The sequence below is a fragment of the Durio zibethinus genome, chromosome 21 (assembly GCF_047325235.1).
Source record: "Durio zibethinus cultivar Kanyao isolate XHJ-2024 chromosome 21, ASM4732523v1, whole genome shotgun sequence".
NCBI lineage: Eukaryota > Viridiplantae > Streptophyta > Magnoliopsida > Malvales > Malvaceae > Durio > Durio zibethinus.
Window position 1 is genome coordinate 8,976,184 of NC_143182.1, and position 14,894 is coordinate 8,991,077.

General features: G+C 31.1%; 2 protein-coding genes and 1 pseudogene across 6 annotated transcripts; 2 read left to right on the plus strand and 1 right to left on the minus strand.

Moving 5' to 3' along the window:
• Nucleotides 1-1,200: 1,200 nt before the first annotated feature.
• On the plus strand, nucleotides 1,201-7,519 carry LOC149512853 (serine/threonine-protein kinase OXI1-like). 5 transcript variants are annotated; one of them, XM_089750099.1, is made up of 3 exons: nucleotides 1,230-1,778; nucleotides 1,898-2,685; nucleotides 5,686-5,768. In XM_089750099.1, exons 1-3 carry the CDS (start codon nucleotides 1,363-1,365, stop codon nucleotides 5,751-5,753), a joined length of 1,272 nt encoding a protein of 423 aa, XP_089606225.1. In that variant the 5' UTR covers nucleotides 1,230-1,362; the 3' UTR covers nucleotides 5,754-5,768. The 5 variants fall into 5 exon arrangements, with proteins under 5 accessions (XP_089606224.1, XP_089606225.1, XP_089606227.1 ...); XM_089750101.1 differs by lacking the exon at nucleotides 5,686-5,768 and adding an exon at nucleotides 6,703-7,519 and having other exon boundaries at nucleotides 1,231-1,778; XM_089750100.1 differs by lacking the exon at nucleotides 5,686-5,768 and adding an exon at nucleotides 4,266-4,641 and having other exon boundaries at nucleotides 1,231-1,778.
• LOC111305462 (large ribosomal subunit protein eL32z) lies at nucleotides 7,458-9,781 on the minus strand. Its single transcript, XM_022903031.2, has 4 exons — nucleotides 9,645-9,781; nucleotides 9,424-9,519; nucleotides 7,845-8,026; nucleotides 7,458-7,759 (listed from the first exon to the last, which is right to left on the minus strand). The coding sequence occupies exons 2-4, from the start codon at nucleotides 9,511-9,513 to the stop codon at nucleotides 7,630-7,632; spliced, it is 402 nt and encodes a 133-aa protein (XP_022758766.1). The 5' UTR covers nucleotides 9,514-9,519; nucleotides 9,645-9,781; the 3' UTR covers nucleotides 7,458-7,629.
• Nucleotides 9,782-12,699: 2,918 nt separating this feature from the next.
• LOC111306463 (protein NRT1/ PTR FAMILY 4.2-like) lies at nucleotides 12,700-14,011 on the plus strand (annotated as a pseudogene).
• The last annotated feature ends 883 nt before the right edge of the window (nucleotides 14,012-14,894 follow it).

A 14,894-nucleotide genomic window follows, 5' to 3' on the forward strand; every position in this document is an offset into this window, starting at 1 on the left:
ATCAAAATATTTGAATTTTAAAAAAATAATTTTAAATGGCTCAAATGCCCTTTTCAAATTACACTTCTTGAGGTAAATTTTTTTATTTTTGAATCAAACATCAACATTTATAAATTTTTAAATAATTTTTATTTTTAATACTAATTAATAAAACTCATTTTTCAAAATTTTATTATTTTCATGTTATTAGTAATATTTTATATATTTTTATAAATCTAATGACACTCATATTTTTATTTTATCTTTAATATCATTAATTTTCTATTATAATTATTTGCTTATCTCAATAAATTTCAATACTTAAATTTTTTGTTAAAAAATATTCACCTAAATAATACAATTGCAAATGTTAATATTTGAATTAATATATTTTAAAATATTTTCATTGAAAATATTTCAAAGTCTAAAACCTAGTCATCCAAGTTACACCCCTTTTGTTCATTCAAATCGCACCCTTCAAATTATGAGATTTTTTTTTTTTTCATATCATAAATTTTAAAAGTTAAATTCAAAATATTGAAGATAAATTTGTGACTCTAACCGTGGATATATATTCTAAAAGAACAACTAACATATTATTATTCATATTTTTTTAGGTAATTATTATTCATATTGTTGAAACTTAAAAAATTGATTAGGTAAAAAAAGTAAACAGAAGAAAACGTTGAGAAAATTACTTGTGGTGCATTATATAAAAAGTATAATTATAATCGAAATTATATTTTAATTTCTTCCGGTCCAAAATTCACCCGTCGGTTTTTCCTCCGTAAGTATGTAACTTCTTTGAAACCCCAGGAGAAACGTGTTACGCGCTGACATTTAAAAAATGATTAAAAAAGTTAGTTCTAGTAGTAAAAAGAAAATATTACTTTTAACAGGCAACTTCAGGGCAACTTCGTCGCCCGCTGCCTCACCAGCAGCAGCAGAAGCAGAAGAAAGAGCCCCACCCGCTGCCACGTCTACCGCTTTTGGGCAATTTGGCCCGCACCTCAATATTCCCTTGGTACCCAAGTTTTTCTAGAAGCAGAACACCCATACGTAATCACGCAAATCACCATCTCATTTTTTATTTTATTTCAATAAAAAAATGCATTTGATTACGCCACGTCATGACTCACCGCCGAAATTGCTCACGTGGCCAAATCCAGTCTCGCAGAAATTCACTCCATCTTTGAATTTTGAATCCTTCCACAGCAAGGAAATTTAAAAAAAAAAAGAAAGAAAAGAAATTGAAAACCGTTTCTCCCTCATAAATTGTCGCCACCAAGCTTTCCACGCGGATGAAACTCCATTTTTCCCAAACACCAGGGAGCAAACAATAAAATCAACCAGTTTTCTTCGAGTCACCAGTCCACCTCCGCCATGATCAACGATGAAGAACTCAATCGAAATCCACAGCATTCGGTCCCAACCCTTGCTTTAGATCGCCTTGAAGCAGTTACGGCTCTAGGACGTGGAGCGAAAGGAGTGGTATTTCTTGCCAGAGATGAAGTGAAGGATGAGATTTTAGCTTTGAAAGTCATATCACGAGATTCGATCGAGAAGAAGAGTAGTAAAACAGTGAAGAGTGGCAATGGAAATGAAGGAAACGAGTATAGAAGAGTTACTTTTGAACAGGAAGTCTTGAGGAATTTTAACCACCCGCTTTTACCAAGGTTACGAGGAGTTTTAGGTACCGATAAAGTCGTCGGTTATGCCATTGATTATTGTCCCGGTCGTGATCTTAATTCTTTGAGAAGGAAACAGACAGAGAAAATGTTCTCCGACGATTTTATAAGGTAAAAAACGTAATTACTAATACCTTTTTCAGTCTCATTTTAAAATTTAATAATGATTGATAATTTCTGACAGTTTCTCGGAAATCAAACAAAACTTAATTAATTTGTTTTTTTTATAGGTTTTATGCAGCAGAATTGGTTCTCGCTTTGGAGTATCTTCACAATTTAGGCATTGTTTATAGAGATTTGAAGCCTGAAAATATCATGATTCAAGAAAATGGCCATATCATGCTTGTCGATTTCGATCTTTCGGCGAAACTTTCTCCCATATCACCTAAAAGTTCAACGCCTACCAACTCGGTCAATCAAACGCCGTCGAACTCAATTAAGAAAAAGCGATTCTCTCTGTTTCAAAGGTACTGCAACTCGGGAATCTCCCCTGACGATTCTGCATCTCAAGCGAGCGTCAACTCGGAACATACTGAGTCAGACTCAGTAGAAAAATCGAACTCGTTCGTTGGAACAGAAGAGTACGTGGCGCCTGAAATCATATCAGGGAAAGGTCATGATTTCGGGGTGGATTGGTGGTCCCTAGGGATCGTTCTTCACGAAATGCTGTACGGAACGACACCGTTTAGGGGATTAAACAGGAAAGAAACGTTTTACCGGATTTTAACGAAATCGCCCGATCTCGTGGGGGAACCGACGTCCTTAAGGAACTTAATAAGGAAATTATTAGAGAAGGATCCAAAGAAAAGGATATCATTGGAAGGAATCAAGGGACACAATTATTTTAAGGGGATTGATTGGGAATTGATTCTCGGAATCGAACGGCCACCGTATATTCCGGTACAAACAGAGAAAGATTTTTGGGAAGAGGGAACGGAAGTAATTAACAAAATTGATGTGGAGTTGTTTGTCCAAGGAATATTCGAAAATGCTGGTGAAGGTGGTGTGCAGAATAAAGGTAAACCCGACCACAGTCTTAATACTAATAATAATTTAGAGAATGTAAACAAAAACGATCGGCTCAGAGGGCAAAATCATCGTTCTTTCGAAGCTAATCCATTTTCTGTTTTCTAACTTATTCTAATTATTTTGTTGATTTTTTATTATAAAGTAGATAAATAAATCTGTGCAATGAATTAAATATTTACTTTTTGCGTATATATATATATATATATTTGTGTAGAATGACTCGTAATTATAGAACACTCACAAAAATCATGTAAGTTAATTGGTTGGTAGTTTTATTTACCTTAATATTTAGGACATGTGTCACATCTTTTGCTCAAAGCAGGTAAAAGATAGTACCATAGGTTTTTTAATTACTTATTAAATAGTTTTTTAAATAAGTGCTATTTTGGGAGGAATGGCATCTATTGATCTAAGAAATAAAAAAAGAATGCTTAATATGTATTTTTTTCCAAATTTTCATTTTGTTTTACCGAAAAGGGATTCTTAGTAGCCTAAAATTAAAATGAATAGATAAAATTTACGAAATGAAAAAAAAAAAAATCATCTCCCAACATACTAGAAGAAAAAATATTTTTGTTTCACATATACTAAAACTAGTATCATTTGTTAAACAATTATTACGGGTGGCAATAAGGGAACCGTTGGATATGATAATTATGATATTCGACTGTAAAAGTAGAATAAATGCATTTATGAGACTTGCTAATTTCGTATAGAGCTGAAAAATTAAAGGGAGCTGCCCTATTTAGAGTCAATAATTCAATTCATCTTCGATAGATTTTAATTTAATTTGATTTTATAAAATTGATTTAAAAAAGAAATTTAAGTTTTGGATTAGGTTAAATTCAAATTTTAAGTAAATTTGATCCGATCTGATATTATATAAAAATTATTTTTTAATTAATTATTTAATTTTTTATTTATATATTTATAATTATATATTTAAATATTTATATTTTAAAAATAATATTTTATTAATTTATGAGTCGAATCGGGTATAATTTATATAGTATTGGATCAAGTTCGAGTATGAAAAAAAAATTTTGAATCAGGTTGGATTCATGTTTGATTAATATAAAATTGATTCGGAACAAACAAAAATTTATCCTGATTCAAATCTGTTGTCAATTTTAATCTTATTTGATGTAAATTAAAATTAAAAAAAGAAAAAGACAATGCAAGGGAGATTGGTTGAAAGGTAGATTGAAAAGAATAGAGAAATATTGAGCATGCATACTAGAAATTGGAGAACATTTGGTGCTGTTTGAGGTATTATATTCAAATATTCAATATTGGGATAACACGTATAAAAGACTAGGAATTCAATTTGGAGTTGAATAAGAATTTTCACCTTTTTTTTATAAGATTCGATTTTCATTTTATTTAATTAAAAAAAAAAAACCCTCATCGGATCTTTTTCTTACAACAAATAGTGTATCAAATGCATTTCATGTAAACAATTTAAAAATCGGTTGATAAAATATTAAAACTTTAATTATAATAATTAAATTTAATATTTAATATTTTTAAATAAAAAAAAGCACCTCATCGGCATAATTTTCTTCAAAGGGCAAAAGTGGAGGGGGGGTATGTGCTAGTATTTCGACGGTTCCCTCTTTCAAGGCGAAATTATTACCCACATCGAATGTGTTGTACATATTTGTTGCAGTCGCACAGCACAACTAATCAAGTTGGGGGCTCAGTGGATGAGGTGCTAACAAAAGAGATTGCTGCAAAATGGGTCCAATCCTGTGATTGAGAAGTGCACCATTTCTGGCTGCCTCACCAACCATAAATTTCGTCTCGAATGAAATCGAACCGTTGAACATGCCTATATAGTCACTTTTGTAATCTTTATTAAAGGATTTTCAAAGACCGATCATTCCATTTGTAATAGCTTGGGAATTTGACGAATAACAACAAAACTCGTGAACTCATGGTCACCCATACTTGTTAAAAATATCCAAAGATTAACTATTTTCAACAATATCAAACCTCTTCATCTTCTCTCTCTCTATAAAAAAGTATTTTATATAAAGTTAAAGGCGATTAGATTTTAAAGCCTAGTAGTTTTAGTGGCAGGCAACAGCAATAGTCAAACACACGCCAGACTGGTTCAAAGAGTGACCACTCATAGGGGCAATTTAGCCTCAGATTCTAGAAGGTTGAAAATTTCCAGTGAGGGTTATAAAAAACTCATTTATTATTTTTTCTAAAAAAAAAAATTGCCTCGACTTCTAATGGCTTTTTCTGACTTTGATTATGTAGATATGCATGTGGATTAATTAAATATGTATTTTTAAATTTAATAAAGATTTAAGACACTCAAAATCGTTGAGAAAAATATCAATATTTGTTGATATTAGTATTATTTAATAAGAACTGTTTCGGTTATGTTTACCTCACAGTGGCTAATGATTTGGGGAAGAAATACGTACACCAATTAATTTGTGTCCTAATCTATACATTGATTAAGAATAGTTTTGGCTACGTATGTACCTTCATCATCATCAACGGTTAGTAATTTGTATTGTCATCAAAATAGCGTCCTGCTGTTAGGTTATTACTTTATTTTCTCTCTCTCTCTCTCTCTCTCTCTCTCTCTTTTTGGTTTGAAAGTTAGTTCATCTGGTGAAATTCTTGTTTGTGCATCTTTGTCGAAAGTAAACAGAAAAAAAAATCTCATCCATCAATGCAGATGCAACGGTTTAACTATTTTGGTATTTCCTCCACACAATTTTATTATAATATGATTGATGATTTGGGTTATTCAAAATTCGATTAGTCAATTAAATAAAAATATTTTGATTAATCAAGTGATCTCTGAAATAATTTTGGGTATATTTGAATTTTTAATTAATTCAATTTAAAAATCAAATTGACCAAATGATTAACTGAATCCCGAGCTATTGATATTTTCATGCAACACATGCCAAATCTTACCTTATTTTCTTTTTGCCTCATGTCATTTTATATTTTCGTGGCTCAGCCGCCGCCTCCTCCCTGACCACACGACTCAGCCCTCAACCCTCAACAAATCACAAAAACGTTGCCTAATGTAAACTATTCATCGATGAAAGCGCATCCCAGCAACACAGAAATCCTGTGAGCACTATTGCACTTTGGATTCATCTTCTGCAAATGGCAGTTATACTGCCTACAACTCTTCATCTACTGTCAGTTTCTCACCAAATGGAAGCTCAATGTCTTAGCAAGAATCTCAGTCATATCCATCTAACCTGCATCACTCTCCCGGCAATACCCATGGCTTTCTTATCAATGGTTCTTGCATAACTGATGATGATTTTAAATGATTTGTGGCTCTCCTAGTAGTTTCTGGTGAGCCCATCCAGAGGTTGGGAGCATGCATGTTGGAAGGGCTTGTGGCATGACTGAACTACTCTGAGAGCACAAGAAACATTTTAAAAATAATAATTTTGGTATAGTAAATGAAAATAAAAAAAATTAATTTGATTAATTCAATATTAATTAATTCAATTTGAAATTAATTAAATCATTTAAATAAACAATTATATTAATGATGATGTTTAAAGCTACCAACATGTAGATTCATGTGATATCTTATCTTTACTTATCTGTCAACTCAAATCAAACTTTCATTGTCACATGATTTTCATTAATATGCAATCATTTCTTAAATTTCCGGTACACAATATTAGTCTAAATCAATTCTTTGTATAAATATCAGCATGTGGCTAGGCTCTCTCGGCCAACCCTATGACCTAATCTCCTTCATGTCAAGGGTGTTGGGCGTTTTAATCCCAATTATTCACGAAAAGCAAGTTGTATGACACTTTTCTCAATAGATTCCCCGGTCACGAACACAATAATCAAATATCTTCATTGCATGTTGCTACTCCTCCCCTCGTTTTACGCTTTAAACTTTCAATGTACAAATTTCAGCCCTGTAGTTTTTTTTTTCTTCTAAATTTCGTATTTTCTATCTAAATTAAGTATAACAAGAGTTGTTGGTTTCTTGTTTTAGATTTCAGGTTGGCATTTAATTAGATGCATCTTTGATACCAAAGTGTTCAAATGTGGAAGAATGGAAGTTAATTGCCTCTTCTTTGCCACATGCGCAGGCTATAAAAAGAGAGGGCCAAAGCCAAACTCAAAAGGATACCCGATTTAAACTTTTTCTTCGAAAATGAAAGCAGAAAAATTTTAAGGAAAAGCCGCAATTCTCAGTGAAGACTATAAAAGGCAACTTAATATGAGGAATAATAAAGGAACATGCATATTTAACTGATTTGTGATAATCGCTCGCTCCAACATTACCACGAGGAAGAACCTATTTTTTGATGATACACGGAATAAAGGAAAGAGTACCAAGCGAAAGGATCTCAAGTCTGTCAATTCCCACTTCCCACGATGCCCCTCCCTGGTGCATAGAGAAAAGTCTAACGCTCTCCTTACCCCCCTTTCCTACAAAAAGTCTTAACCCAAAAACTCTCTTTGGAATCTCTCCTGTTTCGGAATTTAGTACAAGGGCAGGAAAAGATGCTTCAAAACTCAAAATAATCTAAAGAAACTGGCTCATAAAATCCAGATAGCATTGTAATGCATGCAAAAAGGCAAAAGAATTTTCTATTAAGAACATAGGCCAAGCCACCCAATCACACCTCCTTCAAAGAAATAAGATGGAATGATGACATTCCTTGTATGGTGTTTCCATTAAGTCATAAATGCACCCGGCATCATAAACCAAGACATTGTCAAAAGAGAAAAACCCTCAAAAGATTACTTATAAGACTTTAAATTAGATAAAAGGGTTTAGATTCAAAAGCAACCAAAAAGAAAAATACTATTCCACTCAAATAATACTTAAAAAGCATTTGATCAAAAGAGCTGAAACTTCCAACATGATAAAATATTATACCAAAAAGCAAAATCAACTTTCAAGGAGCAATCTTCACTCATCTTCCTGGCTGCGCAACCTGGCCAATTTATTGGTGACAACAACATCCAACTGTGCTGCTCGCTCAACAATTTCCTTTCTCTTCTTTGTTGAAACATCATGGGCTATCTCAGCACAGTATGTCCTGAGAATGCATCAACAATCAGCAACAAGCAAGAAAATATTGATCAACAAAAATGAGGAAAGAAGGGGGTAATCATATGTTATACCTATTGTGCATCATAAGAAGCTCCAGCTCTTGGACATTATGCACAACAAATTTCTTGAACCCATTTGGAAGATAGTGGCGAGTCTTCTTGTCTGAGCCATAACCAATATTTGGCATCAGAGTGCACCCCTTGAACTTCCTCCTGACACGGGAGTCAATACCCTTAGGCCTTCGCCAGTTTGTCTGACAATATGCAAACAACCTGTTAACAATATTGCAGGAGAGACAGAGTGTGTGTGTGTGTGTGTGTATGTGTTTTACCTAAATGAGACATCAACTAGCCAAGATGCATGAAAATTTGTCAAAACCATATTTCAAGACCACAGGACATACAAGCAGAAGCATGACATCTTAATAGGATATAAGCATGAAAGAAATAAAGAGCTTAGTTTCAGCACTACACTGAAGCAAATAGCACAACCAAGCATCCAAGTTACAACTCAAAAATTACAGACGAGAAATATTCCAGAGCTCATATGGATGTTGCATAAGAATGTACTCAAACAGTTTACTCTGCATAAGTCTTTGTATAACACTAGACAAAATGATTTCTATCACTTCTGTAAGCTTCACCAAGTAATTCTGGGTACGTTTCACTTTCTTGTTCATAAAGATAATAAACTAAGATCAAGAACTCCCAAAGGGGCATAAATAACGGATAGTGAACAGAATACCACTTGCATCGGAAAACATGATACAATGTGACAAATTGCTCAAACATCAGATCCAAAACACATTCCTGGTTAATAAAAAATATTGTATGATGCTAGGCTCATAGGGTGTGAAAAAAGTACATAAAAAAGATGAATGACACTGCTTCTATACATATACCATTTCCAACACCCATATGATGAGGAACAAATGTTCTGATTCAGAAATTGCCATTACAGAATTCGCATGCACACATAAAGGAACCACACCTAATACTCGTGATCAAAACAGTGCACAGTGATCATCCAAAAAAACCACTCCAAGAAGGATGCAAGACTCTTAAATCACCTAGAGAATGAGACATTCTAGCAAAAAAGCATACTCATTCTGTTAACATTCTATCACTCAAACCCACCCAGTAAAACAGGTAACCTTAGAGATTGCAAGTCCAGTTATCCATCAACTTAAAAAATTCTTCACAAAATAATCCTCTTAAGGCAGAAAAGATTAAAACAGCTATAAATTAGTAGGGTATCTCCAAGTTACCACCATCACCAAATGAAAAAAGACCTTTACGGGACTTTTAGGCTTCTACCTATCAAAATCCCAACTAAACTAGCAGGAAAACAAACACAATGGAATCCCATTAGCATCCCCAGTAATAAATTCTAGTATTCCAACACGAATACTTCATAGCTAACTCTCAAATCACAAAACTAGTAAGAAGTTAATCTTTCTAACCATAGTTCACTAGAGCACCTTAAGAAAAGAAAAACAACTTATTCAGATAGGGAAACCCACCTGCTAAGATTTCACGAACAAGATAATATGAACTCAAGTAAAACCAATTACGACTATTATCTTTGGATAAATGGTTACTAAAAAGTAAGACAGACTAAAGGGAATGTTTGTTTGAAAAAAGACAAAACCTTGACGGATATCTTGCGGTCACTTTGGGGCCTTTTGAACTTCTTGACACGCTTCTTCACAATCTTCTTGGACAGCAAAGGGACTGCCATTTCTTCCTAATAACAAAAACCAACCAAAGCCCGACCATGTCAGACAAACAAGTTTAAGATTCGGACAAGAAATGAACTCCAATTTACCAAATCAAATAAAAAATCAGTAGCTACAGAGATAGAGAAGTTACCTGATGAAAACGCCGCGCCGCGGATCGAGGTAAAATGAAGAAGATAGAGGGAGCTAGGGTTTAAGCGGAATTATTTTATATGTGGGGAAGAGTGGTGAAATGGTGTTCGGTTTACAAAGGAGAGTTTACTGTTTTCATTTAGAAGCCCAGCCCAATTTTTCATTGGGTTTTTAAAAAAACTTATTTAATATCTTATTCTTACAAAAGGAAAAATAAAATCACATGTCATTATTTAGTTTATTATTATATTTTATTTAATGTGTTTCGATTAATATTGTTAATTTCATTTCGATATCGATTGTATCAATCAAAATATTACAGTTGTATCAAAATATAATATATTTAATTATAATTTTTTGTATCAAATTTAATATTAGATAATACTAATTGTTTTTATTGATTTTGGTTAGTTTTTATAGATTTCGATAGATTAATTTATTTTGATTAGTATGTGAGTATAAAATATATTTATCATTTTTAATTTATTATTTATTATTTGATTATTTTTAATGTAATAAAAATAAAATTAATTGATAAAATAACGTTAAAAAGTTTTATTTTTCTATTTTTTACTAATTTGTTTTTTTTTATATTTTATTTTTTAAAACCAAAATTTATAAATATTTTAATTTACTTTAAGAAAGTAATCATGCATCCTCGCTAAATTTTAATAATTATAAAGTCAATGTTATTTTTTTCATCTCTTTTTTTATCTTAATATTTATATAAAAAATACTCATTTAAAATAATATATAGTCAGATTAAGTGTTTAAAAATATCATGATAAATTAATAATATTTTTTTTATACTTTTAAACTTCTTTATTTGGTTTTTTAAGGCATTGCATATTTATTTTGTAAATTATTAGCAATATTATTATATACAAGTTTATAATATATTTATAAATATATTTGTACTAAATTAAAAAATTTGTAATAATATATGGTGATATCAACATATACAATTCTTTTAAAGGAAACCAAAACGTTGTCTAGTGCATAATTAATGTGTCAAATTACCTTAATTCAATTTAAAATTAAAATTAAATTAAATTAAATGTATTTATTTTTTTATTCAATTTTATAAAAAATACATTTTTTAAGAATTTAGTTGCTCCTTAACTTATATTTTCTCTTATAGCTTTCCCATCTCGTTGAATTTTGTTTTTCAAAACACCAATAATTTGTGATCAAATTCTAATCTTTAAAAAATAAAAATAAAAAACATCAAATAGGACAGTTAGCAATCTAGCAGGACTAAAAAGGATTCAATTTTAGTAGTTTCTTTAGTAAATATGCTTGTCCAAACTTTTTTTTTTCCAACAAAAGTTTTTTTTTTATCAAAAAAAGATTTGTTAGAAAAAAAAAAAAGTGTTTATAAATGACTATTTGCTGACATAGATGGTATATATTATACAAAATAAATTAGGGAAAACTACACGGCATCCACTACGAGATAGAGTATGTGAAAATACTTTCTGCCAGAGTAGTGAGCGAAGTTAAAATTCCATCAGTCATGGACCAAATTTCAATTCCTTCAAATTCTACCTGTTTCCATTCAAATTTATTTACGTTTTAATCAATCTGTAGATATATGTTTTAATTTTACAAGTCTTTTTTTTTTTAATCTTTTTTGGAAATAAAGTTGTTATCTTTGTATAAAGGGGTTCAAAATTTGAAAAGAAAAGTAAAAAAAATAACAAAATAAAGAAGAAAAGGAAAGTGCTAAAGGAAAAAGGAAAAAGGAAAAAAAAAAAGGGAAATTGGAGTGATTGTACCTTTCTTCTTTTGTGAAATGAGATGATACAGAAAATTCAATTTAAAAAGATTAATATCATGATTGTTTTTTAAATAATAATAAAATATTTAATGTGATATTTAAAATTTAAAAATTTTTAATGTAATATTTGAATTATAAATTTATTAATTTGTACGATACTTATTTTTAATATGATTAACTTCAAATTATAACACTTAAACAAAAAAATAACTTTTTGGATATGTTTGGTATATAAGATTATGATAAAATAATATAAGATGACATTATGAATGAGATTAGATAAAATAATGTCATCATATCTTGTATTTGATATATATAAAAATTATGTTAGAATAATTTATTTATTGTTTAAAATCATCCTTATTCAAAGTTTATATAATTTAAATTATTGATATAATTTTTAATGATATAATATAACATATATGTTCAATCTTATACATTAAAAATAATTTTTTCTATATTAGGAGAATTAATCATTCTATACGAAGATGATAAATCTTCCTTATAATCTTATGATTTTTTTTAGATACAAATTAAATATAATATAAGATAATTATTATTTTATTTTATTTATTATTTTGTACATTAAATATGACTTTTAAGTACTGATTAATTAACATATTCATAATTTAGATATCAAATTAATTTTTAAAAATTTAAATAACATATTAAACACTTTATTATAATTTAAAGATCACTTATGGCATTAACAGAAAAAAAAAAAACCAGCTGGTGGCGTTAAGGCTGCCTTACCAGCTCATGGTTCCGATCAGCTTGACCATGGCAACCAGCGTCTAATCTCTTCCCTCGTCAATTGGTTCTTCTTTTCACTATATCTCGCTGGCCTCATTGCCTCTACTTCTATGATTAGGATAACTTAGGTTGGAATTGGAGTTATAAGATTTCTGTGGTGACATTAAGCATAGCACTCCGCATTTTTTCAATGGGGTTTCCAATTTATAGGTACAAATGCCCCGGCGGAAGTCCACTGACAAGAATTTTCAAGGTAAAAAATGAAGTTTGTAATAAAATTTGATGACAAAATTTTTCACTAATGCATCAAGCATTTTAGTTTTGTTGGTATTGGGATGATAAAGCAAAGGCCTAATAGCTCTAATTTTGTTTCTGAACTTTTTTGGGAGGGTCTGGGGTATCAAGGTGCTCGCTTCTGCCATGAAATGGGAAAGTCTCACTATCAGATGCAATAATTCATTCAAAATCATTCGATGGAAAAGAGGATTTGTAGATCTTTGACAGGCCTTGTTTAGACATATAGATGCTACATTTTGGGCCCCCATATAAAGTAGTGATTTCACGAAAAGAAGATAGGAATAAAATCCATGTATTTCACACAAAGCAGATATGAATAAAATCCATGTACACTTTCGCACCAGCTTCAAGCATGCTGTCTCCGATAATTCTAAGTAGTCATCATATTGCACATTAATTTAACACAAATGCTGACACAACTGAGGTGGAGGAAACAAACACGTTCCTGGGCCTCCTCCCCATATTTGCAAGCACGATTACGATGAACTGCTGCCTAGCCCAATTGATGTGCAACAGGGAACATCATGAATAGATCACTTTTAACAATTTCAATATCCCTACTCAGTCATTATCGGTATTTCACTTAATGGTCACCCTTGTACGAATATTTGTACGTTTGTTCAGACTAAAAAAACGACCTCCCTGGCAATATGAACAAGTATCAAACACTCAGGAGACTGGATTGGGGCTGGCTCCAGCATCAGGGTCTATATCTGCGGCTGCTATAGCTGAGGCTAAGAGGCGTGAAGCGGCAAATAACAATGTCATGTTTATCTGTTTCTCTGGCTGGGGTGCATAAACTCGCTGCTAGGCGTATCAGACATGTTAACTCTAGGTACGACTATTGCACTGTCTTGGTGCTCCACAATCCACATAGATGGGGTACTTCATTAGCTCGTTGCTGGTAACTCAGTCAATGGACATTTTGGCAAAGAATGACTCGGAGGAAATGATCTGAATCACAACGGATTGGATCTATTTTACAGTATCCTTCTTCACATTCTTGACTTCCTCAATTTGTTGAACTACATTCTCTGGGCTAGAAAGGTACTAGATATTTGAGAAACGCAGTTTGGTTAACTGAGATTGGTATTTCAAAACTTCCTGTTTGCGTTAATGCCTATTGTTCTTTTCAGATCACTATGCTACAGAAGTTGTGAGGATTTTTTTAATTAATTCTCTTCCGTCTAGATTTTTATGGATCAGATCAAGCTAGTTGACACCTTTAAATGTCAAGTCCGAACTCAATCCTCCCAATTAGGTCCATTTACAAATTGTAAAATATTATACTAGCTAGTCCTATAATTTTACTTTAAATATCCGTAGCTCCAAATTATCTTCTCGACTTCATAAATATCACCGTAGACTTAATGCAGTTGGTTTGGTTAAGATAAAATTAGAACAAAGACTCGTGGTTCCAACATTAATGTTATTATTTTATTAAAAAAATCCTAATGTTGTGTTGTTTAGAAATTTTCTGTTATATTCTTTTCAATTCCCACAATCTATATGGTAACAAATAAATTTAATTATTTTCTTTTAAAATTGTAATGTTAAAATGTGAGCAATAAAGAGTTACGTACACCGTAACACTATTATAAATATCTCATTAACTTTGGAATTCTCATTAAATTTTAAGGTAGCATTTGATTTTTAAAATTTTATTTTTTTATTTTTTCATTGAAAATGTATTTAGTTAATGAAAATGGGTTCGGTATTTTGGAATTTTTATTTCTTACTCTAATGCAGTACGAGTCCACCAATTATGACCATTTAATATAAAACCAATATTGTGACGACTAGTTCATGGTCAAACTCAATGAATATTATGTAGCTGTGGATCCCTTGTGGTGAAATGCAGTTTATGCTTGCCTCTATAATTGCAATTTTGGAGGTCTCGAAGTGGAGTGGAGTAGGGTTCGTACGCGGATGAGGAATTCCCGTCTTTCACTTTTTTTTTTTTTTGTTTCTTCTCTTTTGCTAGAAAAATAACGAAAACATCCCTTTTTTATTCTCAAATTTGACCAAATTTCACTTTCACTTTGTAAAATTATTTTCTCTAAACGTTTATCACTAACTTTTTTTCATGAGAATGAAATCAGAAGATGAATTTGTTTTCTTAAACGAAACTATTGGGGACGAACTCCAAACTTAAAGTTTGATTTTTGAAATCACAAAAAATAAAAAAGAGTGGTTAAAAACAAAAGCACAAAGTGTTTTACGTGTTTACACGACATCCAAATTATAAGTTAAGTAAGGTTGAAAAAAAAAAAAGAAAAAAGTTAACTTATTTAAATAAATATTTGAATGATTTTATTTACAAACAAAAGATAAAAAATTTGTAAGATAAAATAATTATGTGATCGAACTAACTTGATATTATATATGTCAGATCAATAAAATAATCAAAATATTTTTAAT

Excerpts from the sequence above, each read along its gene's own strand:
- LOC149512853 (XM_089750098.1), top strand. The coding sequence starts at position 1,363 with ATGATCAACGATGAAGAACTCAATCGAAATCCACAGCATTCGGTCCCA. Across the intron at positions 1,779-1,897 it reads TTCTCCGACGATTTTATAAG|GTTTTATGCAGCAGAATTGG; the intron begins GTAAAAAACGTA and ends TTTTTTTTATAG.
- LOC111305462 (XM_022903031.2), bottom strand. The coding sequence starts at position 9,513 with ATGGCAGTCCCTTTGCTGTCCAAGAAGATTGTGAAGAAGCGTGTCAAG. Across the intron at positions 8,027-9,423 it reads ACCGCAAGATATCCGTCAAG|ACAAACTGGCGAAGGCCTAA; the intron begins GTTTTGTCTTTT and ends GCATATTGTCAG. Across the intron at positions 7,760-7,844 it reads CTTCTTATGATGCACAATAG|GACATACTGTGCTGAGATAG; the intron begins GTATAACATATG and ends ATGCATTCTCAG.